Genomic DNA, 22,730 nt, shown 5'->3' with positions numbered 1-22,730 from the left:
GTGCGAACTAGCCAGTAATATAAAGCAGGATACCAAAGGTTTTTCAGTTATATAAGAGGTGAGAGTTGATATTGGACCAGTGGAAAATAACACTGGTGAGGTAGTAATGGGGGACAAAGAACTGGCAGATGAACTTAATGGGTACTTGGCGTCTGTCTTCACTGTGGAGGACACTAGCAGTGTGCCAGAGGTCCGTGAGTGTCAGGGAGAAGGAGTGAATGCCATTGCTATTACAAAGGAAAAAGTGTAAGGCAAACTGAAAAGTCTTAAGGTGGATAAGTCACCTAGGTCAGATGGACGACATTGCTGAGTCCTGAGAGAAGTTGCTGAATAGATAACGGATGGATTGTTCATGATCTTGCAAGAATCACTTGATTCTGACTTGGTCCCGGAGGATTGGAAAATTAGCCTAACCTCAGTGGTTGGGAAAGTGTTGGAGTCTATTATTAAGGATGAGGTTTCGGGGGTCTTGGAAACTAATGATAAAATAAGTCAAGTCAGCATGGTTTCTTTAAAGGGAGATCATGCCTGACAAATGTGTTAAGAGTTTTTCAAGGAAGTAACAAGCAGGGTGGACAAAGGAAAGAGAGTTGGTGTTATTTACTTGGATTTTGAGAAAGCAAATGATAAGGTGCCACACACAAGATAAAATCCTATGGCGTTACAGGAAAGATACTGGCATGGATAGGGGAATGGCTGACGGGAAGGAGGCAGTGAGTGGGAATAAAAGGGGCCTTTTCTGGTTGGCTGCCAGTGACTAGTGGTGTTACTCAGAGGTCAGTACTGAGGCGGCTGCCTTTCACATTGTTTGTCAATGATTTGGATAATGGAATTGATGGCTTTGTGGCAAAGTTTGCGGATGATGTGAAGATAGGTGGAGGGGTAGGTAGTGCTGAGGAAGCAATGCGATTGCAGCAGGACTTAGACAAATTGGAAGAATGAGCAAAAAATGGCAGATGGAATACAGTGTTGAGAAATGTATGATAATGGCAGGTGGGACTAGAACTAGGGGACATAGCCTCAAGATTTGGGGAAGTAGATTTAGGATGGAGGTGAAGAGGAACTGCTTTTCTCAGAGGGTGGTGAATCTCTGGAATTCTGTATCCAAAGAAGCAGTGGAGGCTACCTGGAAGTATATTTTAAGACAAGGTTGGATAGATTTTTGCATTGTAGGGGAATTGAGGGTTATGGGTAAAAGACAAGTGGGTGGAGTCAAGCCCGTGACCAGATCAGCCATGATATTATTGAATGGCAGAGCAGACTCAATGGGCCAGATGGCCTACTCCTGCTCCTATTTCTTATGTTCTTATAATGCATTTTGGTAAAAGGAACAAAAGTGCAAATTAATATCTAAATGGGGAGAGGTTCAAACAGCAAAGGTGCAGAGGGACTTTGGAGTCCTTGTGCAAGACTCCCAGAAGGTTAATTTACGGGTCAGGTCTATAAAAAGCAAAGCAAATGCGATGTTGGCATTTATTTTAAGGGGAATAGAATATAAAAGCTAGGAAATAATGCTGAGCTTTTATAAGACATTAATCAGAATATTGTCAACATTTTCGCCCCCGTTACCCCAGAAAGGATGTGTTGTCATTGGAGAAAGACCAGAGGAGGTTCACAAGGGTGAGTCCAGGAATGAAGGGGTTAACCTATGAGGAATGTTTGGCAGTTTTGGGCCGGTACTCACTGGAATTTAGAAGAATGCAGGGGATCTCACTGAAACCTGTCAAATGTTGAAAGGACTAGATAGGGTGGATGTGGAGAGGTTGTCTCCTATAGTGGAGTAGACTCAGTAGGCTGAATGGCCTGATTTTGTTCCTATGTCTTATGGTCTTATAGAAATGAAAGGGTTGACTATTTTCTAAATGGAGAGAAAATACAAAAATCTGAGGTGCAAAGGGACTCGGGAGTCCTTGTGCAGGATTCCCTGAAGGTTAATTTGCATCTGTGGGGACCAAGGCAAATGCGATGTTAGCACTCATTTCAAGAGGACTAGTATACAAAAGCAAGAATGCTTCATAAAGCACTGGTGAGTCCTCAACTTGGAATATTGTGAATAGTTTTGGGCCCCTTATAGCAAGGATGTGCTGACACTGGAGAGGGTTCAAAGGAGGTTCTCAAAAATTATTGTAGGATTGAAGGACTTGTAATATGAAGAGCGTTTGCTGGGTCTGGGCCAGTCACTGGAATTCAGAAGAATGAAGGGTGATCTAATTGAAACCTATTGAATAGTGTAAGGTATTATAGAGTGGATGTGGATAGGATGTTTCCAATGGTGTCAGAGTCTCAGACCAGAGGACACAACCTCATAATAGAAGGGCATCCTTTTAGAACAGAGATGAGGAGGAATTTCTTTTGCCATAGTGTGGTGAATCTGTGGAATTTGTTGCCACAGTTAGGTGTGGAGGCCAAGTTTTTATGTAAATTTAAGGCAGAGGTTGATAGATTCTTGCTAGGTCAGGGCATGAAGGGATATGGAAGGAAAGCAGGAGACTGGGGCTGAGAGAAAGAATGGATCAGCCATGATGAAATAACGAAGCAGACTCAATGGACCAAAAGGCCTAGTTTTGCTCCTATATCTTCTGGTCTTATGGTGTTAGAGGGTAGACAGACAGTATCTTTCTCCCAGGGTTCAAATATCTAATACCCAGACGGCATTTATTTGAGGTGAGATGGGATAATTTCAAAGGAGATGTGAGGGGCTAGTTTCTTTTTACTCAGAGAGTAGTGGGTGTCTTTAATGCACTGCCTGGGATGGTGGTAGAGGCAGTTCCATTAGAGACATTTAAGAGGCATTTAGATAGACACATGAATGTAAGGAAAATGAAAGGACATGGACATTGTGTCAGCAAATGAGATGGGTTGGCCTATTGATGACTAATTTAATTGGTTCAGCAGAACATTGTGGGCTGAAGGGTCTTTTCCCATGCTGTACTGTGTGCTTTGTCTTGTGTTCTATGTGTGAAGAGGAAATCAAAGCTCTTGGCTGGCGATGGCTGTGCTGAATCTCCAGATGATAGAGAAGGCAATGGGAAGCAGTTGAAAATGAAGCCAATGTGTAACATGTGCGGGAAAATGTTTTCTGAAGCCAGCAGCCTGCGGCGACATATGAGGATTCACAAAGGACTGAAGCCATACGTGTGTCAGCTCTGTACGAAAGCATTCACTCAGTGTAACCAGCTGAAAACTCACGTCCGCACACATACAGGTGGGCAGCATTGAAACGGGATTTGTACAATACAAATTGATTTGTTATTGTCACTAGGTTTGCAGTAGGTGACTGCATGGTAGCACATCGGTTAATGTGACGCTCTTAAAGCTTGGGATGTCAGAGTTGGGAATTCAATCCCGTCAATTGCAGTAAGGAGTTTGTATGTCCTCCCTTTGACTACATGGGTTTCGTCCGGATGTTCCTGGTTTTCTCTCACAGTCCAAAGACGTACTGGTTAGTAGGTTGATTAGGCATTTGTAAATTGTCCTGCAACTAGTCTCGGGTTAAATCATTGTTGGGCGGAGCGGTTCGAAGGACCAGAAGGGCCTGTTCCACCCTATATCTCTAAATAAATAAACATGGGTTGTGGTATTTTAGTGCCAGCTCTTCAAAAGCAGAGTATACCCATTGGTACAGGATCGGTGGAGAACTGTCACTATTATTCTGGAGACAGCACTGGTAGGGACAGATATAACTGCATTAAGCTTGCCGGAGTAATCCCTACAAATCTGTCATGCTGACACCAGGGTATAATACAGATGTATACACGCAGTGGCAACTTTATTCGATACAGGAGTGGAACCTGCTGCATTCATTTCTAGAGGTATAGAATATAAGAGCAGGGATGTAATTTTGAGGCTTTATAAGACACTCGTGAGACCATACTTGGAGTATTGTATTTATTCATTTCCATAGATGCTGTCTGATCCGCTGAGTTCCTCCAGCATTTTGTGTGTTTTGCAGAATCTCTTGTGTTTCTATATGTGCTGGCTGCTGACTGTCTCTCTGCTGTAACCTGTTACAGGTGAGAAGCCCTATCAGTGTGACATGTGTGATAAAAGCTTTGCTCAGAAATGTCAGCTGGTCTTCCACAATCGCATGCATCATGGCGAGAAAAAGCCATACTCCTGTGACGTTTGCAACTTACAGTTTGCAACTTCTAGTAATCTGAAAATCCATGCCAGGTAATGGATGTTTTACACCTCATGTGAAGCAACTTACTGCCATCGATCAGCAGAGATGCTGAATTTCTCTTGTTCTTTGTTAACTGTTACCTAGGATACTCTCTGTTGTTTTGGGAATTAAAATATATTAATGCATTAAGAAATATTTAGCAATAGGTTGGATTGAAAGAGATTCAGAAAAATAGAAAAACTACAGCACAACACAGGTCCTTTGGCCCACAATTATATGCCAAACATGTACTTACTTTACAAATTACCAAGGGTTACCCATAGCCCTCTATGTTTCTAAGCTCCATGTACCTATGCAGGAGTCTCTTAAAAGACCCTATTGTATCCACCTCCACCACCGTCGCCGGCAGCCTATTCCACGCACTCACCACTCTGCATAAAAAACTTACCCCTGACATCTCCTCTGTACCTACTTACAAGCACCTTAAAGCTGTGCCCTTTAGTGTTAGCTATTTCAGCCCCGGGAAAAAGCCACTGACTATCCACACGATCGGTAACGTATCTGGGAAATTGCTTTCTGTCCTTTACAGTCTTTGGGTCATTGAGTCCAGAAGCAGGCATTTTGTCCCCATTGTTCCACACTAACTAAGAGACACCGTCCAAGTGTTGGATTCTGATGTTTTTAATCCAATGTTCTTTCGGACATCAGGAAAGAGGCACAAAGCTTGTTGCTTCATGGTTGTTTTATTAAGTGTCAATGGAACAAAGAGAAATTATACTTTATACTTTATTGTCGCCAAACAATTGTTACTAGAACGTACAATCATCACAGCGATATTTGATTCTGCGCTTCTTACTCCCTGGATTGCAAATATTAAATATTAAAAATAGTAAAAATTAGTAAATATTAAAAATTTAAATTATAAATCATAAATAGAAAATAAAAAAATGGAAAATAAGGTAGTGCAAAAAACCAAGAGGCAGGTCCGGATATTTGGAGGGTACAGATCAGGATCCGTTCAGCAGTCTTATCACAGTTGGAAAGAAGCTGTTCCCAAATCTGGCCGTACGAGTCTTCAAGCTCCTGAGCCTTCTCCCGGAGGGAAGAGGGACGAAAAGTGTGTTGGCTGGGTGGGTCGTGTCCTTGGTTATCCTGGCAGCACTGCTCCGACAGCGTGCGGTGTAAAGTGAGTCCAAGGACGGAAGATTGGTTTGTGTGATGTGCTGTGCCGTGTTCACGATCTTCTGCAGCTTCTTTTGGTCTTGGACAGGACTTCCATACCAGGTTGTGATGCACCCTAGAAGAATTCTTTCTACGGTGCATCTATAAAAATTAGTGAGGGTTTTAGGGGACAGACCAAATCTCTTTATTTTTTTCAGGAAGTGAAGTCGCTGGTGGGCCTTCTTGGCAGTGAACGCTGCTTGGTTGGACCAAGTCAGGTTATTTATTTCTCAATTGAAGGGGATTGGGAAAATTAGTTTGGTGTCGGATTTCAAGAGTGAGAATTTGTTGAATGCCTACAATATGGGTTTTTAGAGTAGCTTGTGCTTGAGCCTACTTGGGGAAAGGCTATCTTAGATTAGGTGTTTTGTAATAACCCAGATCTTATTAGGGAGCTTAACATAAAAGAATCCTTAGGAGGCAATGATCATAGTATGATTGAATTCACACTGCAATTTGAGAGGAAAAAGCATGTCACATGTATCAGTATTGCAATAGAATAAAATGAATTACAGAGGCATGAGAGAGGAGCTTGCCCAGTGGATTGTAGGGGGATACTGGCAGGGATGATGGCAGTGCAGAGATGGTGAAGTTTCTTGGAATAGTTCACAAGCCGCAGGATAGATATAGAAACATAGAAAACCTACAGCACATTCAGGCCCTTCGACCCTCAAAGCTGTGCCGAACACGTCCTTACCTTAGAAATTACCCAGGGTTACCCATAGCCCTCTATTTTTCTAAGCTCCGTGTACTGATCCAGGAGTCTTTTAAAAGACCCTATCGTTTCTGCCTCTACCGCCACCGCCGGCAGCCCATTCCACGCACTCACCACTCTCTGCATAAAAAAACATCTCCTCTGTACCTACTTCCAAACACCTTAAAACTATGCCCTCTCATGCTACCCAATTTAGCCCTGGGGAAAAGCCTCTGACTATCCACACAATCAATGCCTCTCATCATCTTATACACCTATATCAAGTCATTCTCATCCTCCGTTGCTCCAAGGAGAAAAGGCCGAGTTCGCTCAACCTATTCTCATAAGGCATGCTCCCCAATCCAGGCAACATCCTTATAAATCTCCTCTGCACCCTTTCTATGATTTCTATGTCCTTCCTATAGTGAGGTGACCAGAATTGAGCACAGTACTCCAAGTGGGGTCTGACCAGGGTCGTATACAGCTGCAACATTACCTCTCGGCTCTTATCAATCCCATGATTGATGAAGGCCAATGCACCATATGCCTTCTTAACCCAAGATTCCTCTGATCCTCCGCACTGCCAAGAGTCTTACCATTAATACTAAATTCTGCCATCATTTGACCTACCAAAATGAAGTAAGAATGCGTGGGGATCTCATTGAAACCTACTGAATGTTAAAAGAATTGGAAGAGGTGGATGTGGAGAGAATGTTTCCTATGGCGGGGTGTCCAGAACTAGAGGGCACAGCCTCGAAATTGAAGGGCGATCTTTTGGAACAGAAGTAAGGAGGAATTTTTTTAGCCAAAGAGTGGTGAATCTGTGGAATGCTCTGCCACAGACTGCAGTGGAGGCCAGATCCGTGGGTTTATTTGAAGCAGAGATTGATAGATTCCTGATTTGTCAGAGCATCAAGTGATACGGTGAGAGGGCAGTGTAAGTGATTGAGTGGGATCCAGGATCAGCCATGATGAAATGGCAGAGCAGACTCAATGGGCTGAATGGCCTAATTCTACTCCTATGTCTTAAGGTCTATGGTCTTATGGCTTTTGATTCAGGTATTGTCCAGTCTGTTCTTATAGGCACATACACTCATCCACACAGGTTTTAATGAAGTTAGTGACAATTGAAGCATACTCATTCAGACTTGAAGATGAATCCATGAATACAGTCGAATCCACCGATTCAAAGCAGTCCTATAAGCACTCCTGTGCCTCCCTTGTCCACACATTCTTGGTCCTCACTACTGGTGCTGCGGTCCTCAGTCTCTGCCTGAGGATTAGACTTTCCAACTGCGGGCATGGGATCACACCGTAAGCACTCTTGATGTTAGTATAGCAGCTGTCCGGTGTGTTGGCTCCTCTGGTACCACAAGTAATATGTTGGTAATAATTATTTAGAAACTTTTTCAAGTTCATCTGCTTAAAATCCCCCAAAATGATGGGGAAGACATCAGGACCTGCTGTTTCATGCTTGTTGTTTAGTTTCTGTAGTGCCTGTTTGACATGGGCCTGAGGTGGGATATACACTGCGACCAAGATAATGGCTAAAAACTCCTGTTCCAGGTCAGGTGAGCAGAACTGAAACAGCACTGCAACGTTTGTACACCACAAGGAGTTGATCATAAAACATACTCCATCTCCCCTGCCTTCGAAAGACTCAGCAGTCCTACCTTGCCAGTGAATTTTGAAAATCATCGAGCTTTATCACTGTGTCAGGAGTGGTGGGGGATCCAAGCCTCAGTGAAAGAAAAAACACAACAGATCCTGATGAAGTGCCTCGGCCCAAAATGTCAACTGTTTATTCATTTCCATAGATGCTGCCTAACCTGCTGAGTTTCTCCAGCATTTTGTGGATGTTGTCTTGGAGTTCCTGCATCAGCAGACTTTCTCGTGTTTATGAGGTCCGGCAAACATCAATTTTATTTACCAGAGACTGCATATTTGCCAGCAAGTTACTCCATAGTAGGAGTCGGAAACCTTGTCTCCTTAAACAGACTTTTAAACCAGCACAGCATCTTCTGTTCTGCTATCTTAAAGGGGAACTGCACCAGCAAACAGGCATTGCCAGGCTGGTGCTGTCTACAGGGATGCTTCATTGCAGTAGGACACCACCAGGGGGAGCCTCATTCTCAGGGGATCTGCCATTGCTGTATAACGTCACCATACAGGGGACCTGTCATTACAGCAATAGACCTTGCTGAGATTTCTGTCCTTTTCTATAACTAATCCAAACCTGGTAATATTATAATTGCTGTTTCCTAGAATGAAAAGCAACAAGACTGTAGGTGTCTGAAATACAGAGCAAGTCAGACAGCTGTTATGGAAGGACAGAATGTCACTTTCTCCTCATCACCTTTTCCAATAGACTTCATATCGTAACTCTTTCTCTGTCTGTGGATTCAGCCTGACATGCTGAGGCTTTATAAGTCATCGGTCACAATGCACTTTGAGTATTGTAAGCAGTTCTAGGCCCCTTATCAGAGAAAAGATGTGCACCATTGGAGAGGGTCCAGGGGAGGTTCATGAGAATGAAAGTGTTAACATTTGAGGAGTGTTTAATAGTTCTGGGCCTGTACTCACTGGAGTTTAAAAGAATGAGGAAGGATCTCATTGAAACTTATTGAAGCTAATGGAGTGGATGTGAGAGGGCATTTCGTAGCATGGGGGAGTTTAAACCAGAGGGCACAGCCTCAGAATAGAGGCGTGTCCATTTGGAATGGAGATAAGGAGGAATTTCTTTAGCCAGAGAGTGGTGAATCTGTGGAATTCATTGCCATCACTGAGTATATTTAAAGCAGAGGTTGATAGGTTCTTGATTATTCAGGGCATCAAAGGTTACAGGGAGAAGGCAGGAAAATTCAGTTGAGAGGGATAATTAATCAGCCATGATGAAATGGGCCAAATGGTCTACTTTTGCTCTGAATTCTTATAGTCTTGGCCTTATGGTATTTTAAGCATTTGTCATTTGCTGGTGTTCCCTCTGGTCCTTGCTCCACATCACCTAAAACATAGAACATAGGAAACTCACAGCGCAATACAGGCCTTTCGGCCTACAATGCTGTGCCAAACATGTACTTACTTTAGAAATTACCGAGGGTAATAGCCCTCTATTTTTCTAAGATCCTAATCCTCTTCCCGGAGCTAAGGCCAGTAATAGTGCCTGACTCCGTTTCTAGAGTCAGGGCCAGTCATGGCGCTTGACCCTGTTCCTAGAGCCAAGGCAAGTAATGGCACCTGACCCAATAGCCAAGGCCAGTAATGGTGCCTGACCCTGTTCCTAGAGCCAAAGCTAGTGATAGCACCTGACCCTGTTGCTAGTGCCAATGCCAGTAATGGCACCTGGTGGCCTGTTACTATTGCCAAGGCCAGTAATGGCGCCAAGCCCTGTTCCTAGATCCAAGGCCTACAATGGCACATGACCCTGTTCTTAAATCCAAAGCTAGTAATGGCACCTGACTCTGTTCCTACAGCCAAGGCCTAAGAACAATGGATCAGCTATTCTGGATTGGCGTTGTGCAGTGAACCAGAATTGATTGGACACCCTAAGGTTAAAGAACCCTTCGGGAAAAGTGATCATGATATGTTCGAATTCACCCTGAAATTTGGCATGAGAGAGGAGTTGACCAGAATTGATTGGAACAGAACACTGGTAGAGATGATGGCATAGCAGCAATGTCTGGAATTTCTAGAAGCAATTCAGAAGGCACAGGATAAGAACGGGGAAGAATTATTCCAAAGGAAAGATGACATAACTGTGGCTGACAAGAAAAGTCAAAGCCAACGTAAAAGCCACGGAGTTTCCAGCGGCCCAATCAGCATCAGGAGCAGGCCACAGAGATGAGGTTTCTTGCAGGCCGGCAATGTTTGTTTAAAAGGAGACCTTTGTGTGTGTTCGGATTCATTCCAGTGGCCTAATCAGCGACAGGAACGGGCTCGTCAATGAGGTTTCTAACAAGTCGGCGACTCTTGTTTAAAAGGAGACCTTCACAGGCATTTGGGCTCATTCCAGCAGCCCAATTAGCGACACAAGCAGGCTACAGCGATGAAGCTTCTCACAGGTCGGCAACACTTGTTTAAAAGTGCAGGAGGGACAAGCAGGTCAGCCAGTGTTGGAAGTAGGCCAGTGGTGAGAGTAGAGTCTCAGGCTTTGGCTTGGAAGAGGCATTGGCTCTGCGTAAGTTTCTGGTAAGATTCCCTTTTTTCTCTTTTACTGTATCAAGTGGTAGTAAATAGCTGTTGTATGTTCTTTGTGCCGGATATTGGGAGTCCTGGGAGAACCAGTCTCCCAGGGACCTACTTCTGCGTGAAGTGTATCCAGCTGCAGCTCCTTGAAGATCATGTCTGGGATCTGGAGCAGCAGCTGGTTGACCTTCAGCTTGTACAGGAGAGTGAGGAGATAATCGATCAGAGTTACAGGGAAGTAGTCACCCGAAGTTGCATGAGGCAAATGGCTGGATGACTGCCAAGTGAAATGGAAATGTGAATAAGCAGTTAGTGCAGAGCACGCCAGTGGCTATTCCCCTCAATAATAATTATACTGTTTTGGATACTGTTGTGGGGGATGACATCCCAGGGGAATGCTACGAGACAGGGTTACAGGCACTGAGCATGGGTCTGTGGTGCAGAAGGGAAAGTGGAAGAAGAAGGGAGTGGTGGTTGTCTCTCGGGGTCCGAGGAAGACTAAACATTGTGTAGTCACCTGTGGATACGCATGTGGCTTCGAAGGCCAAAGCACACATGCGGTTGCAGGTTGGACATGGAATGGCGGTTTTTAGAACAGGTGCATACACAGCTTTGTGGCGTTGGTCTCGTGCTGCTGCAAGGCGCTGATTTCAGTCATCTTCAAAGTCAGATGCAGCTTTTCTGGTCAGGGCACGCCACAAAGCCCTGTCGGCTGCGGACTTCTCAAGTTGTCGAGGCTGGAGGTCTGCCCATTTGATGTACGATTTCAGATTGTCTTTGAATCTTTTTTTGGGGCAGCCCTGATTGCAACTGCCATACTCAAGCTCACCGTAGAGCAACTGCCTGGGGATTGTTGTTTCACCCATGTAGATTACATGGCCAGTCCAGCGTAGCTGGGCCTGAAGGGTCCTTGCCTCAATGCTTGTGCTGTTGGCTCTGTCAAGGACTTCCTGGTTGGTGATTCGGTCCTGCCATCGAATCCTCATGATCGACCGCAGAGAGCGCATGTGAAACTGCTCCAGCTGTTTGATGTGCCTGCAGTACAGGGTCCAGGTTTTGCAGACGTACAGGAGAGAGGTGAGGACCACAGCCTTGTACACCTTGAGCCTGTTTGAAAGCTGAATGTCCTTGTGCTCCAGAACTTTGACACGGAGTTTCCCAAGTGTCTGGCTGGCTTTCTGGATCCTTGTTATGATCTCTTTGTCAAGGGATCCATCACTGGAGATGGTACTTCCTAGATACTTGAAGCACTCCACGTCCTTCAGGACAGTGCCATCAATGGTGATGCATGGCTGAGGAGGGTGACTGTTTGGTGCAGGTTGTAGGAGAACTTCTGTCTTACCGGGGCTGATTGTCAGGCCGAACAGCTTTGAGGCTGCGGAGAACTTCTCGACAATGGTCTGCAGGTGGTTCTCCTGGTGGGCCATGAGGGCACAGTCATCAGCAAGCAGGGCTTCAGTGATGAGCCTCCTCAACGTTTTGGTCTTTGCAGCAAGACGTCTCAGTTCAAACATCGATCCGTCTAGGCAATATCTTAGGTAAATACCCAGGTCTAGGTCCTTAACAGCATGCCTCAGCATTTGGGTAAAGAAGAGGTTGATGAGCACTGGTGCTAGAGCGCACCCTTGCTTCACGCCATTTAAAATGTTGAAAGTCTCAGATGGGGAACCATCTGAGAACACTTCTCCTGTCATGCCATCGTGGAGCAGGTGGATGAGTGTAGTGAATTTCTGCGGGTAGCCAAGCTTTCTAAGGATGATCCACAGCGCGTTTCTGTTGACCATGTTAAACGCCTTCATCAGATCAATGAAGACAGAGTATAATGTCATGTTCTGTTCCAGGCACTTCTGCTGTATCTTTCTCACTGAGAAGATCATGTCGACAGTGCTGCGTTCAGGACGAAAGCCACATTGCAACTTGGGAAGGTTCTCTTCTAACACTCTTGGAATCAGTCTGTTGAGGATGATGTGGGCGAGGGTTTTTCCGGCAGTGGAAAGTAGTGAGATGCCTCTGTAGTTCCCGCAGTCGGTCCTTCAACCTTTATTTTTGTAGGGGGCGATTATCACTGCGTCTCTGAGGTCAGTGGGCATCTCTTCTTCTTCCCAAATGCTTGTCAGGGTGCTGTGGAAAGCCTCAAGCGATTCCTTGCTGAGTGCTTTGTACAGTTCAGCGGGTATTCCATCCTTGCCGGGCGCCTTGCCGCTGCTCATCTGCATGATAGCCTTCTTGACTTCATCGATCGAGGGTGGATCATCTAGTTCCTCGTGAATAGGATTTGGTCCAGAGCAGACTAGTCGACCGATGAAGGGTGGTTCAGGAGCTGGCTGGAATGCTCTTTCCATCTGTGTTGGATGCTCTCCTTGTCCTTTAGCAGTGTGGTTCCATCAGCGGACAACAGTGGAGATGAGACAGATCTTGAGGGGCTGAAGATCATCTTGATGGAGTTGAAGAGCAGCTTCGAGTAGTTGATGTCGGCGAAGCGTTGCACCTCTTCAGCTTTCCTATCCCACCACAGATCATGCATCTTGTGAATTTTCCGTTGGGCATGGGCCTGAAGGGACTGGAACTGCTCTTTTTTGGGAATAGAGCTTGGGTCGTTTTGCCACTCCATGAATGCTTTGTTCTTCCTGGCCAGGAGATCTTTGATGGCACTGTCGTTCTCGTCGAACCAATCTTGGTGGTTCCGGTCCTTGGGGCCGAGGACTGATTTTGCTGTCTCCGTCACCATCTCTCTAAACTGATGCCACTTCTGGGTTGGCCCACCAATTAGTGGTCCGTTGGAAGACAGCTTCTCTTCAACGGCGAAGATACAGCAACTCTTGGAGTCTGGCAGTGTTAAAAGCTATTCTGATGAACTTAGGGTGCTTGGGATGGTGGGGAGCAATATGTAGCTTCACTGTGGTGCGGACAAGCCTGTGGTCAGTCCAGCACTCCGCTCCTCGCATGGCTCTGGTGATGAGGACATCCCAGATGTCTCGGCAACGTACTATAACGTAGTCGATCATGTGCCAATGTTTGGATCTTGGGTGCATCCATGTTGTCTTATACTTGTTCGCCAGCCTGAACACTGTGTTTGTGATGAGGTCGTACTCTGCACATTTGCTAAGGAGAAAGAGGCCGATGCTGTTCATATTGCCAATACCATGTTTGCTTAGAACCCCTTCCCCTTGAGTGGTAGTGACTCAATAGTCAGGGGAACATGTATGGGATACCTGAATGGTATGTTGTCTCCCAGGTGCCAGGATCAGAGATATCTTGTAAGTGGCCTATCAGCAGTGTCAACACAGGTATTTCTCTCAGGTCCTCTCTCATACCACTGTAATTTCCCTTTCTTCACTGAAGTACCGCTATGTCAGACTTTACTTTCTCCCCATCAAATTTCAAGTTGAACTCAATCATATTGTGAGCACTCCCCCCGAAAGGTTCTTTTATCTTAAGCTCCCTAATCACTTTCGGTTCATTACTTAACACCCAACCAGCATAGCTGATCCCCAAGCAGGCTCAACGACAAACTGCTCTAAAAAGCTATCTCTTAAGCATTCAACAAACTCACTGTCTTGAGATCCATTTCCAATCTGATTTTCCCAATCCACCTGCATGTTGAAATCTCCCATGACTATCATAACATCCCACTTTTGACATGCCTTTCTATTTCCTGTTATAATCTGTGGTCCACATCTCAGCTACTGTTAGGAGGCCTGTATATAATTGCCATCAGGGTCATTTTCCCTCGCAGTTCCTTTATACGACACACAAGGATTCAACACCTTCCAATCACACCTTTTTACTGATTTGATGCTTTGCTTTACCAGCAGAGCGATTCCACCCCCTCCACCTACCTTCCTGTCTTTCCAATACAACGTGTAACCTTGGACATTCAGCTCCCAACTACAACCATCCTTCAGCCATGATTTAATGATAATCACAAATCATACCCAGCTGGATGTGGATTACAAATTACAACAGGAGGTAGAAAAGGCATGTCAGAAGGGCAATGTCATGATAATTGTTGGGGATTTTAACATGAAAGTGGATTGTGAAAACCAGGCCAGTACTGAACCTCGAGAGAAAATTTGTAGAATGTCTAAGGGATGGCTTTTTAGAACAGCTTGTTTTTGAGCCTACTAGGGGTCGGCTGTACTGGATTGGGTATTCTGCAATGATCCGGAGGTGACAAGAGAGCTTAAGCTTAAGGAACCCTTAGGGAACAGTGATCACAATATGATCAAGTTCACTTTGAAATTTGAGATGGAGAAACTAAATTCCAATGTGTCAGTATTTCAGTGGAATAAAGGAAATTGCAATGGCATGAGAGGGGAAGTGGCCAAGGTGAGACTGGAAGGGACGTAGCAGGAAGGACAGCAGAGCAGAAATGGCTAGAGTTTCTGCGAAAAATGAGGGAAGTGCAAGACAGATATATTCCAAATAAGACATTTTCAAATGGAAGAAGGACACTACCATAGCTGACAAGTGAAGTCAGAGCCAAAGTAAAAGCAAAAGACAGGGCATACAAGGAAGCCAAAGCTAGTGGCAAGATAAAGGATTGGGAAGCTTTTAAAATCTTGCAGAAGGAAGCTAAAAAGGTCATTAGGACGTAAAAGGTGGATTGTGAAGGAAGCTGGCGACTAATATCAAAGAAGATACTAAAAGCTTTTTTAAGTATATAAAGGGTAAAAGAGAGTCGAGGGTAGATGTAGGACCAATAGAAAATAATGCTGGAGATATTGTAATGAGAGATGCAGAGATGGCAGAGGAACTGAACATCAGTCTTCACAGTGGAAGATATCTGCAGTATACCGGACATTCAAGAGTGTCAGGGAAGTGAAGTATGTGCAGTGAAAATTACACTGAGAAGGTGCTCAGGAAGCTTAATGGTCTGAGGGTGGGTAAATCTTCTGGACCTGATGGAATGCACCCTCGGGTTCTGAAGGAAGTAGCTGGAGAGATTGTGGAGGCATTAATCAATAGATTCTGGAATTGTACCGGATGACTGAAAAATTGCAAATGTCGCTCCACTATTTAAGAAGGGTGGGAGGAAGCAGAAAGCAGCTATAGACTTGTTAGCCTGACATCAGTGGTTGGAGAGTTATTGGAATCGATAGTTAGGGATGAGATTACAGAATACCTGGAGGCACATGACGAGATAGGCCAAAGTCAGCATGGTTTCCCGAAAGGAAAATCCTGCCTGACTAACCTACTGCAATTTTTTGAGGAAATTACAAGCAGTGTAGACAAAGGAGATGCAGTGGATGTGGAGTATGTGGATTTTCAGAAGGCCTTTGACAGGGTGCCACACAGGAGGCTGGTTAGTAAAATAAGAGCCCATGGAATTACAGGGGAATTACTAGCATGGGTGTAGTATTGGCTGATCAGCAGAAAACAGAGAATAGGAATAAAGGGATCCTATTCTGGCTAGCTGTCGGTTACCAGTGGGGTTCCACAGGGGTCGGTGTTGGGACCGCTGCTTTTTACGATGCTTGTCAATGATTTGGACTATGGTATTAATGGATTTGTGGCTAAATTTGCCGATGATACAAAGGTAGGTGGAGGAGTGGGTAGTATTGAGGAAACAGAGAGCCTGCAGAGAGACTTAGATAATTTAGGAGAATGGGCAAAGAAGTGGCAAATGAAATACAATGTTGGAAAGTGTATGGTGATGCACTTTGGTGGAAGAAATAAGTGGATACACTATTATTTAGATGGGGAGATAATTCAAAATGCAGAGATGCAAAGGGGCTTGGGAGTCCTTGTGCAGGGTACCCTAAAGGTTAACCTCCAGGTTGAGTTGGTGGTGAAGAAGGCGAATGCAATGTTGGCATTCATTTCTAGAGATATAGAATATAAGAACAGGGATGTGGTGTTGAGGCTCTGTAAGGCACTTGTGAGACCACACAGAGTATTGTGTGCAGTTTTGGGCTCCTCATTTTAGAAAGGGTATACTGACATTGGAGAGTGTTCAGAGAAGATTCATGAGAATGTGTCCAGGAATGAAAGGGTTACCTTTTGAGGGCTGTATTCCCTGGAGTTCAGGAGAATGAGCATAGAAACATTCTGAATGTTAAAAGGCCTGAACAGATTGGATATGCAAAGTTATTTCCTATGGTAGCGGAGTCTAGGACAAGAGGGCACGACTTCAGGGATTGAAGGATGTCCATTTAGAACAGAGATGCGGAGAAATTACTTTAGTCAGAGGGTGGTAAATCTGTGGAATTTGTTGCTACAAGTGGCTATGGAGGCCAAGTCATTGGGTGCATTTAAGGCAGAGGTAGGTAGGTTCTTGATTAGCCAGGGCATCAAAGGGTATGGGGAGAAGGCAGGGGAGTTGGGATGACTGGAAGAATTGGATCAGCGATGATTGAATGGTGGAGCTGGCTTGATTGGCTTAGTGGCCTACTTCTGCTTCTATATCTTATGGTCTTATACCCGACTATGTAATAGTGCAACAAGATCATTCACCTTATTTCTTATACTCCATGCATTGAGATATAACACTTTGAATACTGTATGTGCTATCCTTTTTGTTTCTGCATGATGAGATCAGCCATCATGGAATGGTGGAGCAGACTCGATGGGCTGAATGGCCTAATTTGCTCCTATGTGTTCATGGTCTTCTGGTCTAATGCCTACCAAGTAGTCGAAGTCTGTCTCTTAATTTTAAACAGACAAATTATATCTTTCTTGATAAATTATATCTGAATTTCAGAACAGTTTCCTGTCCAGCAATGTATTCGCCTCAATTTGGTCAGCATGGACCCTAATTAGTTCTTTTTGTATATTCCTTAAGGTCACTAGCTGATCAGCTTGAAATATATGATTGTCTCACTGGCATATGCTATGAAATTAGTTGTTTTGCAACAGCAGTACAGTGCAATACATCATAAAAAGCTATAAATTACGATGGGAATTATATAAAAAGAAAATTAAATAAGTCGTACAAAAAGAGAGGAGAGGTTGTGTTCATGGTTTCATTGTCCATTCAGAAATCTGATGGCAGAGGGGAAGAAGCTATTCCTGAAATGTTGAATGTGTGTCTTCAAGCTCCTGTACCTTCTCTTTGACAGTGGCAATGAGAAGAGGGCATTTACTGGATGATGGGGGTCCTTAATGATGGATCCCACTTTTCTGAGGCATCGCCTTTGAAAGTGTCCTGAGTGCTGGGAAGCTAGTGCTCATGGTGGAAATTGTGTGACCATGAATGAGACTGCAGGATGGAGTGTTGCCTCCTAGGGGCTAGTATGCTTCCAACTGGTTGTAAAATATTTTCAAGAGGGAGGCTATGATGAAGCTGGCTGAGTTTACAACTTTCTGCAGCGTGTTCTGATCCTGTGCTGTGGCCCCTCCATACCAGATGGTGATGCCAGTTAGAATACTTATCACGGTTCATCTGTAAAAATTTGCAAGAGTTTTTAGTGACATAACAAGTCTCCCCAAACTCCTAATGAGATATAGCCACTGTCATACTACCTTTGTAATTGCAAACTGCTCACCCTTTCCATTGCTGATATCTTGATGAGGACTGGTGTGTGTTCCTTTGATGTACCCTTCCTGAAATCCACATCAGTATGTTGACACGCAGGACTGTGAAATTGCTTACCCTTTCTACTGCTGTGGTTTCTGTAAATGTTGCCAATGTGCTTACTGTGATTTTTATGAAGTTATTTTCTGGTTATTGTTGAAACTACTTAGAGCAGTGTTTCAGCAGAACATCCCAGATCAGGACACGTGTCAGGTTTTTTCTGCCTATCCTGCCACCATGTCCCATGCCTCTGTTTTCAGTTTTTTTCTCTATGGCTTGTTTCTCTTAGGAAGCACAGTGGGGAGAAGCCATATATCTGTGACTGGTGTGGACAGCGGTTTGCTCAGGCCAGTACACTCACATACCACGTCCGCCGGCACACAGGAGAGAAACCCTACGTCTGTGATACATGTGGGAAGGCGTTTGCTGTCTCCAGTTCCCTCATTACACATGCACGCAAACACACAGGTAAGGCAAATTCGCTTCAGGCTTCCTTATCAACACCAGATACAGAAGCAAACATTTATGAAGTTAGATTTTACTTTAATTTACGTCAACTTACTTGCCGTTCATTTTCGCCGGAAAAGCAAACATTTCATTAAATGTTATGGGTTCCCCAACTCCCAAGCAGTAAATATATCTTGCCCGTTTATTGTCTAGTGTTAATAAGCAAAGGGATCTTGAGGTTCAAGTTCATAGCTCTCTGAAAATGGCTGCTCAGATTTTTAGGGTGGTTAAGAGGGCATATGGCATTTTTATGCTGATTAGTTGAGACATTGATTTGCAGTTCTCCTACACGCCAGCCCTCTCTGTGTGCTACCATATGCTGTTAGAACAAAAGCAGAATAGCACAGTACAGGCCCACAATGTTGTGCTAATGTTTTAACCTGCTCTAGGGTCAATCTAACCCTTCTGTCCTACACAGCTCTTCATTTTCCTTTCATCCATGTGCTTACTTAAATCCCCTTATGTATCTGTCCCTGCCACCACCACAGAAGGGAGTTCCATGCACTCACCATTCTCTGTGTGAAAAAAACTTACCTTTGACATCTCTCTATACTTTGCTCCAATTACTTTAAAATTATTTTCCCTTCTGTTAGTCATTTCTACCCTGCGAAAAACTCCCTGCTTATCCACTTGAGAGGGAGGTACAGGCTCCTAGTGCTCTCTGTATGAGACAATGAGGTATAGGCTCCCAGTGCCCTCTGTATGTGAGAGTGAGATATAGGCCCCCAGTGCCCTTTGTATGAGACAATGAGGTGCAGGCTCCTAGTGCCCTCTTTATGAGACAGTGAGATACAGGCTCCCGAGTCATCTCTTCAAGTTAGAGAAACCAATGTTCATGCCATCAGGTTGGAGGCTAGGTGTTGCTCCTCCAACCTGAGTGTGGTCTCATTGCGACAGGAAGTAGCCTCCAGCCTGATGACATGAGCGTCGACTTCTTGAACTTCCGCTAATGGACCCTATCTTCACCGTTCCCCATTCCCATTTCTCTGTCTCACCCTGTCTCCTTACCTGCCCGTCTCCTTCCTCTGGTGCTCCTCCCCCTTCCCTTTCTTCAACGCCCTTCTGTCCTCTTGTAGCAGACTCCAACTCTTCCAGTCCTTTATCTCTTTTCCCAATCAACTTAGACCATAAGACATAGCTTGTTAAGCAGCCTCATGTGTGACACTGTTATTGCGTGAATGAAATCACTGGAGAGAATTACTGGTAGATACAAAGCAGCTTCTTCAACAAAACAAGGTACAGCAGGCATCATACGGAGACGCTTTCGGTGGAAAAATCTGCTGGCCCAACGTGGGGCTCGATATTTATTTGCTAAACACAAAGGACTATTCCATATTTACAAAGTATAGACAATGCTTTCTTTTAAAACTACATACAAACTTCACACCTTTTGATTCACATCTGTCCCACAGACGCCAGCAGCATCTGGACTGGGATCCACAGCTTTTAAGAATGCATTGTCCCAAACTGAATCCACAATACAATATCAAGGAACAGAAGACTGGTAGCCAAAGCCATTTGCTAAATGTAAATGACCTCAACCCAAAAATCACTCGAACGGTCCCTCCTCTTGGACAAAAATAAATTTGTACCAGGAAAGGCCAATCTAGGAGGATCTACTCAAATAGGACAGCAAATACGCCCTCCCTCGAAACTCCCCCCCAATTTTGTGCGCCAATATCTACCCTAGCATTCCCTAATCACTACCTACCATATGTTAAGCAAAGAGATTGTTCCAGAAATTTGAACAAGACTTTAGAAATGTGACTTCTTTCGTGTGCGTGTCAGCTCTTTCCCTGCAGGCGAATTGCAGCTTAACCACGTTCCTTGTGTTCACCCCTTCATTCTCTGGTTGCTGAAACCCTTTCTTTCCAGGGGCACCCACAGGCCCCCTTAGCGATGTACAGGAAGGGGTTGAGGTGGTCTGTATATCAATGTCTGCAAGGTAGCACCCCCTTCCAAACTGTCCACTGGCATGACTGCTGAAAGGATCCAGCAACTCATTCAGACTGTGGGTGACTGCCTTCAGATGCCGTGTGCAGTCTGAAATGCCATTGAAGTTGTAAAACTTGCTGTCTCTGCTTTAACTTAAAGATCCCTCCCCGTCTATTTTCCAATACCTTTCTATTCTATGCTATTAAACTAATCATCTACCTTCAACAACCAACCTTCATTACAGAGTACCATCATCATCACACTTTAACATGCCATTCATGGTTTCCCGTCACGCTCTCAGGCTCTTCTGCCTTTGTGTTTCCTCTGGGTATGTTTTCATCAGCTGTGGTCAGGTCTGGTATGGCTGGCTGGTGTTCCTCTCTTAGGTTCTCTGTAATTACATGGTTACTGGGTACACTTGATCCCCTGCTCTGTCTGTGGGAGCAACAAGAGGGTGAATTGTATGCTTTAACCTGAGTCCGAGTCTGCACATAGACACAAGTATCATTGGTTAAGAGTACCACCTGTGGTCCTTTCCACTTGGGGGCAAACCCTGGCCTTTCCGCCAGCACCTTCACCATGACTTGTTTGCCAGGCTGTTGAAAGGCTATCTCTTTTGGCTCTCTCTGATCAGTGATCAGTTGTTTTGCTCGGTCCTTCAACACTTCAAGCTGGTTACAAAGGTCTTTCACGTACAGTGTCATTCTATCCCTATAAGCCCTGTGCTCACTGCAACCCGTACACTGGAAGCTGCACTCCCCCAATTTCGAGTATTTGCGACTCACTCCTTTCTGTCTTTTATATTTTGTGTAGTGTGGGAATTAGTGTGGAGATATTTCAGAGTGAGGTTGGGATGGCACCTATTGAGATCAAGCAATGTCAGGTTAAGAACCCTGATGATCCAAGCTAGCCCTTGACCTTGATTATGACCATTTATAAGCCCTTCACCCCCGGGGAGAAACAGAGCATTTTGTTTGTTGACCTCACTTCAAGTCGCATGTGGGAATTTGGAATTCTGGCGTAAGCTTGAGGAAATGGTTGAAATTCACCAGATGCACCCTAAAGATATACATGTACTGGTAAAAGCGAAGTGCCCAAAGAATATGTGGGACAGTATGGCCAGGGGGTGCAGGATGGTACATGGGCAACTACTGGGAGCACCAACAATGAAGAAAAATGCTTCCCCTTTTAAAGGGAAAGTGAGGCAGCGACTGGGAGGAGGCGAGAGTAAACTGGGGAGCAATAGTGGCAGTGACTCATTGAGACAGCTATGGATTAAATGCAGAATGTAAATATTGAGCATATGAGGAGTATTCCAGGTTGAATAATCCAGGGGGGGACGACCAAGTCTTCCTGAAAATGATGAAGGAAGGCCTGAGTTCAGGCCACCAGCAAGTTTTAGATTTAGGCATAATGGTAGGATTGACCTACTCTGCAATAGTTTCATAGGTCAGTGACATTCCTCTATCCATTCCAGTATCTTTTCTGTAATGCCATAGGATTTTATCTAGTGAAGCAGTGTTACCTTATCAAGTGCCTTCTAAAAATCCAAGTAAATGACACCCACTGCCTCTCCCCTGCTTGTTAGTTCCTCGAAGAACTTGGATTTGTCAGGCAAGATTTCTCTTCAGAGAAACCATGATAACTTTGACTTATTTTATTATTAGTCTTCAAGTATCCCAATTTCTCATCCTTAGTAAAAGACTCCAACACTTTACCAACCACTGAAGTTAGACAAACTGGTCTATAATTTCTTTTCTTTTGCCTTTCTGTGACATTTGCAATTTTGCAGTTCTTCCGGGATCAAGTGATTCTTGAAAGATCATGACCTATGCAGGTGTTATCTCTTAAGCAACCTCTCTGAGGACTCTGGGATGTAGTCCATCTGGTCCAGGTGACTTACCCACCTTAAGACCGTTAAGTTTGTCTAGCACTTTTTCCTTTGTAATAGCAATGGCACTCACTCCTGTCTCTGACACTCATGGACCTCTGGCACACTGCTAGTGTCTTCCACAATGAAGACATATGTAAAGTACCCATTTAAGTTCATCTGCCATTTCCCTGTTCCCCTATCATCACTACTTCCCAGCTCTTCACCTCACCACCCCCCCAGCAATTTCACCTATCACTGTAAACACTTTAAGTGCATATGTTCATGTGTGGGTTCACTACCTCTTGTGAAGAAATGTTTTTCCAGCTCAGTCCTAGGGCCTCTGCCCCTTCCCTCTTCAGTCCTGACGAAGGGTTCCGGCCTGAAATGTTGACCGATCTTTTCCACAGATGCTGCCCAACCTGCTGAGTTCCTCCAGCGTGTTGTGAGTGTTACCCAATCCAGAATAGCTGATCCCCTGGTGGGCTTAATTATGAGCTGCACTAAAAAGCAATCTCGTATGCATTCTACAAATTCCCCCTTTTGAGACTCAGCACCAACCTAATTTTCCCAATCTACCTTCATATTGAAATCCCCCAAGACTATCATAACATTGCCCTCTGACATGCATTTTCATCTCCAATTGTCATCTTTGCTACCGTTCAGAGGTCTGTATAAG

General features: G+C 44.6%; 1 protein-coding gene across 3 annotated transcripts in view; it reads left to right on the top strand.

The window, feature by feature from the left end:
* LOC140196123 (myoneurin-like) overlaps positions 1-22,730 on the top strand; it is a 137,985-nt gene that overhangs the window by 73,301 nt on the left and 41,954 nt on the right. For all 3 annotated transcript variants that reach the window (XM_072254842.1, XM_072254841.1, XM_072254840.1), the window contains exons 4-6: positions 2,965-3,205; positions 4,014-4,173; positions 18,029-18,207. In XM_072254842.1, the coding sequence (XP_072110943.1) occupies positions 2,965-3,205; positions 4,014-4,173; positions 18,029-18,207 (580 nt within the window). The remainder of the gene's footprint in view (positions 1-2,964; positions 3,206-4,013; positions 4,174-18,028; positions 18,208-22,730) is intronic.

Source organism: Mobula birostris, chromosome 4 (genome assembly GCF_030028105.1).
Source record: "Mobula birostris isolate sMobBir1 chromosome 4, sMobBir1.hap1, whole genome shotgun sequence".
In the NCBI taxonomy this organism is placed as follows: Eukaryota; Metazoa; Chordata; class Chondrichthyes; order Myliobatiformes; family Myliobatidae; genus Mobula; species Mobula birostris.
The sequence above is the reverse complement of the archived record's forward strand: the minus strand, read 5'-3'. Positions and strand labels throughout refer to the sequence as shown.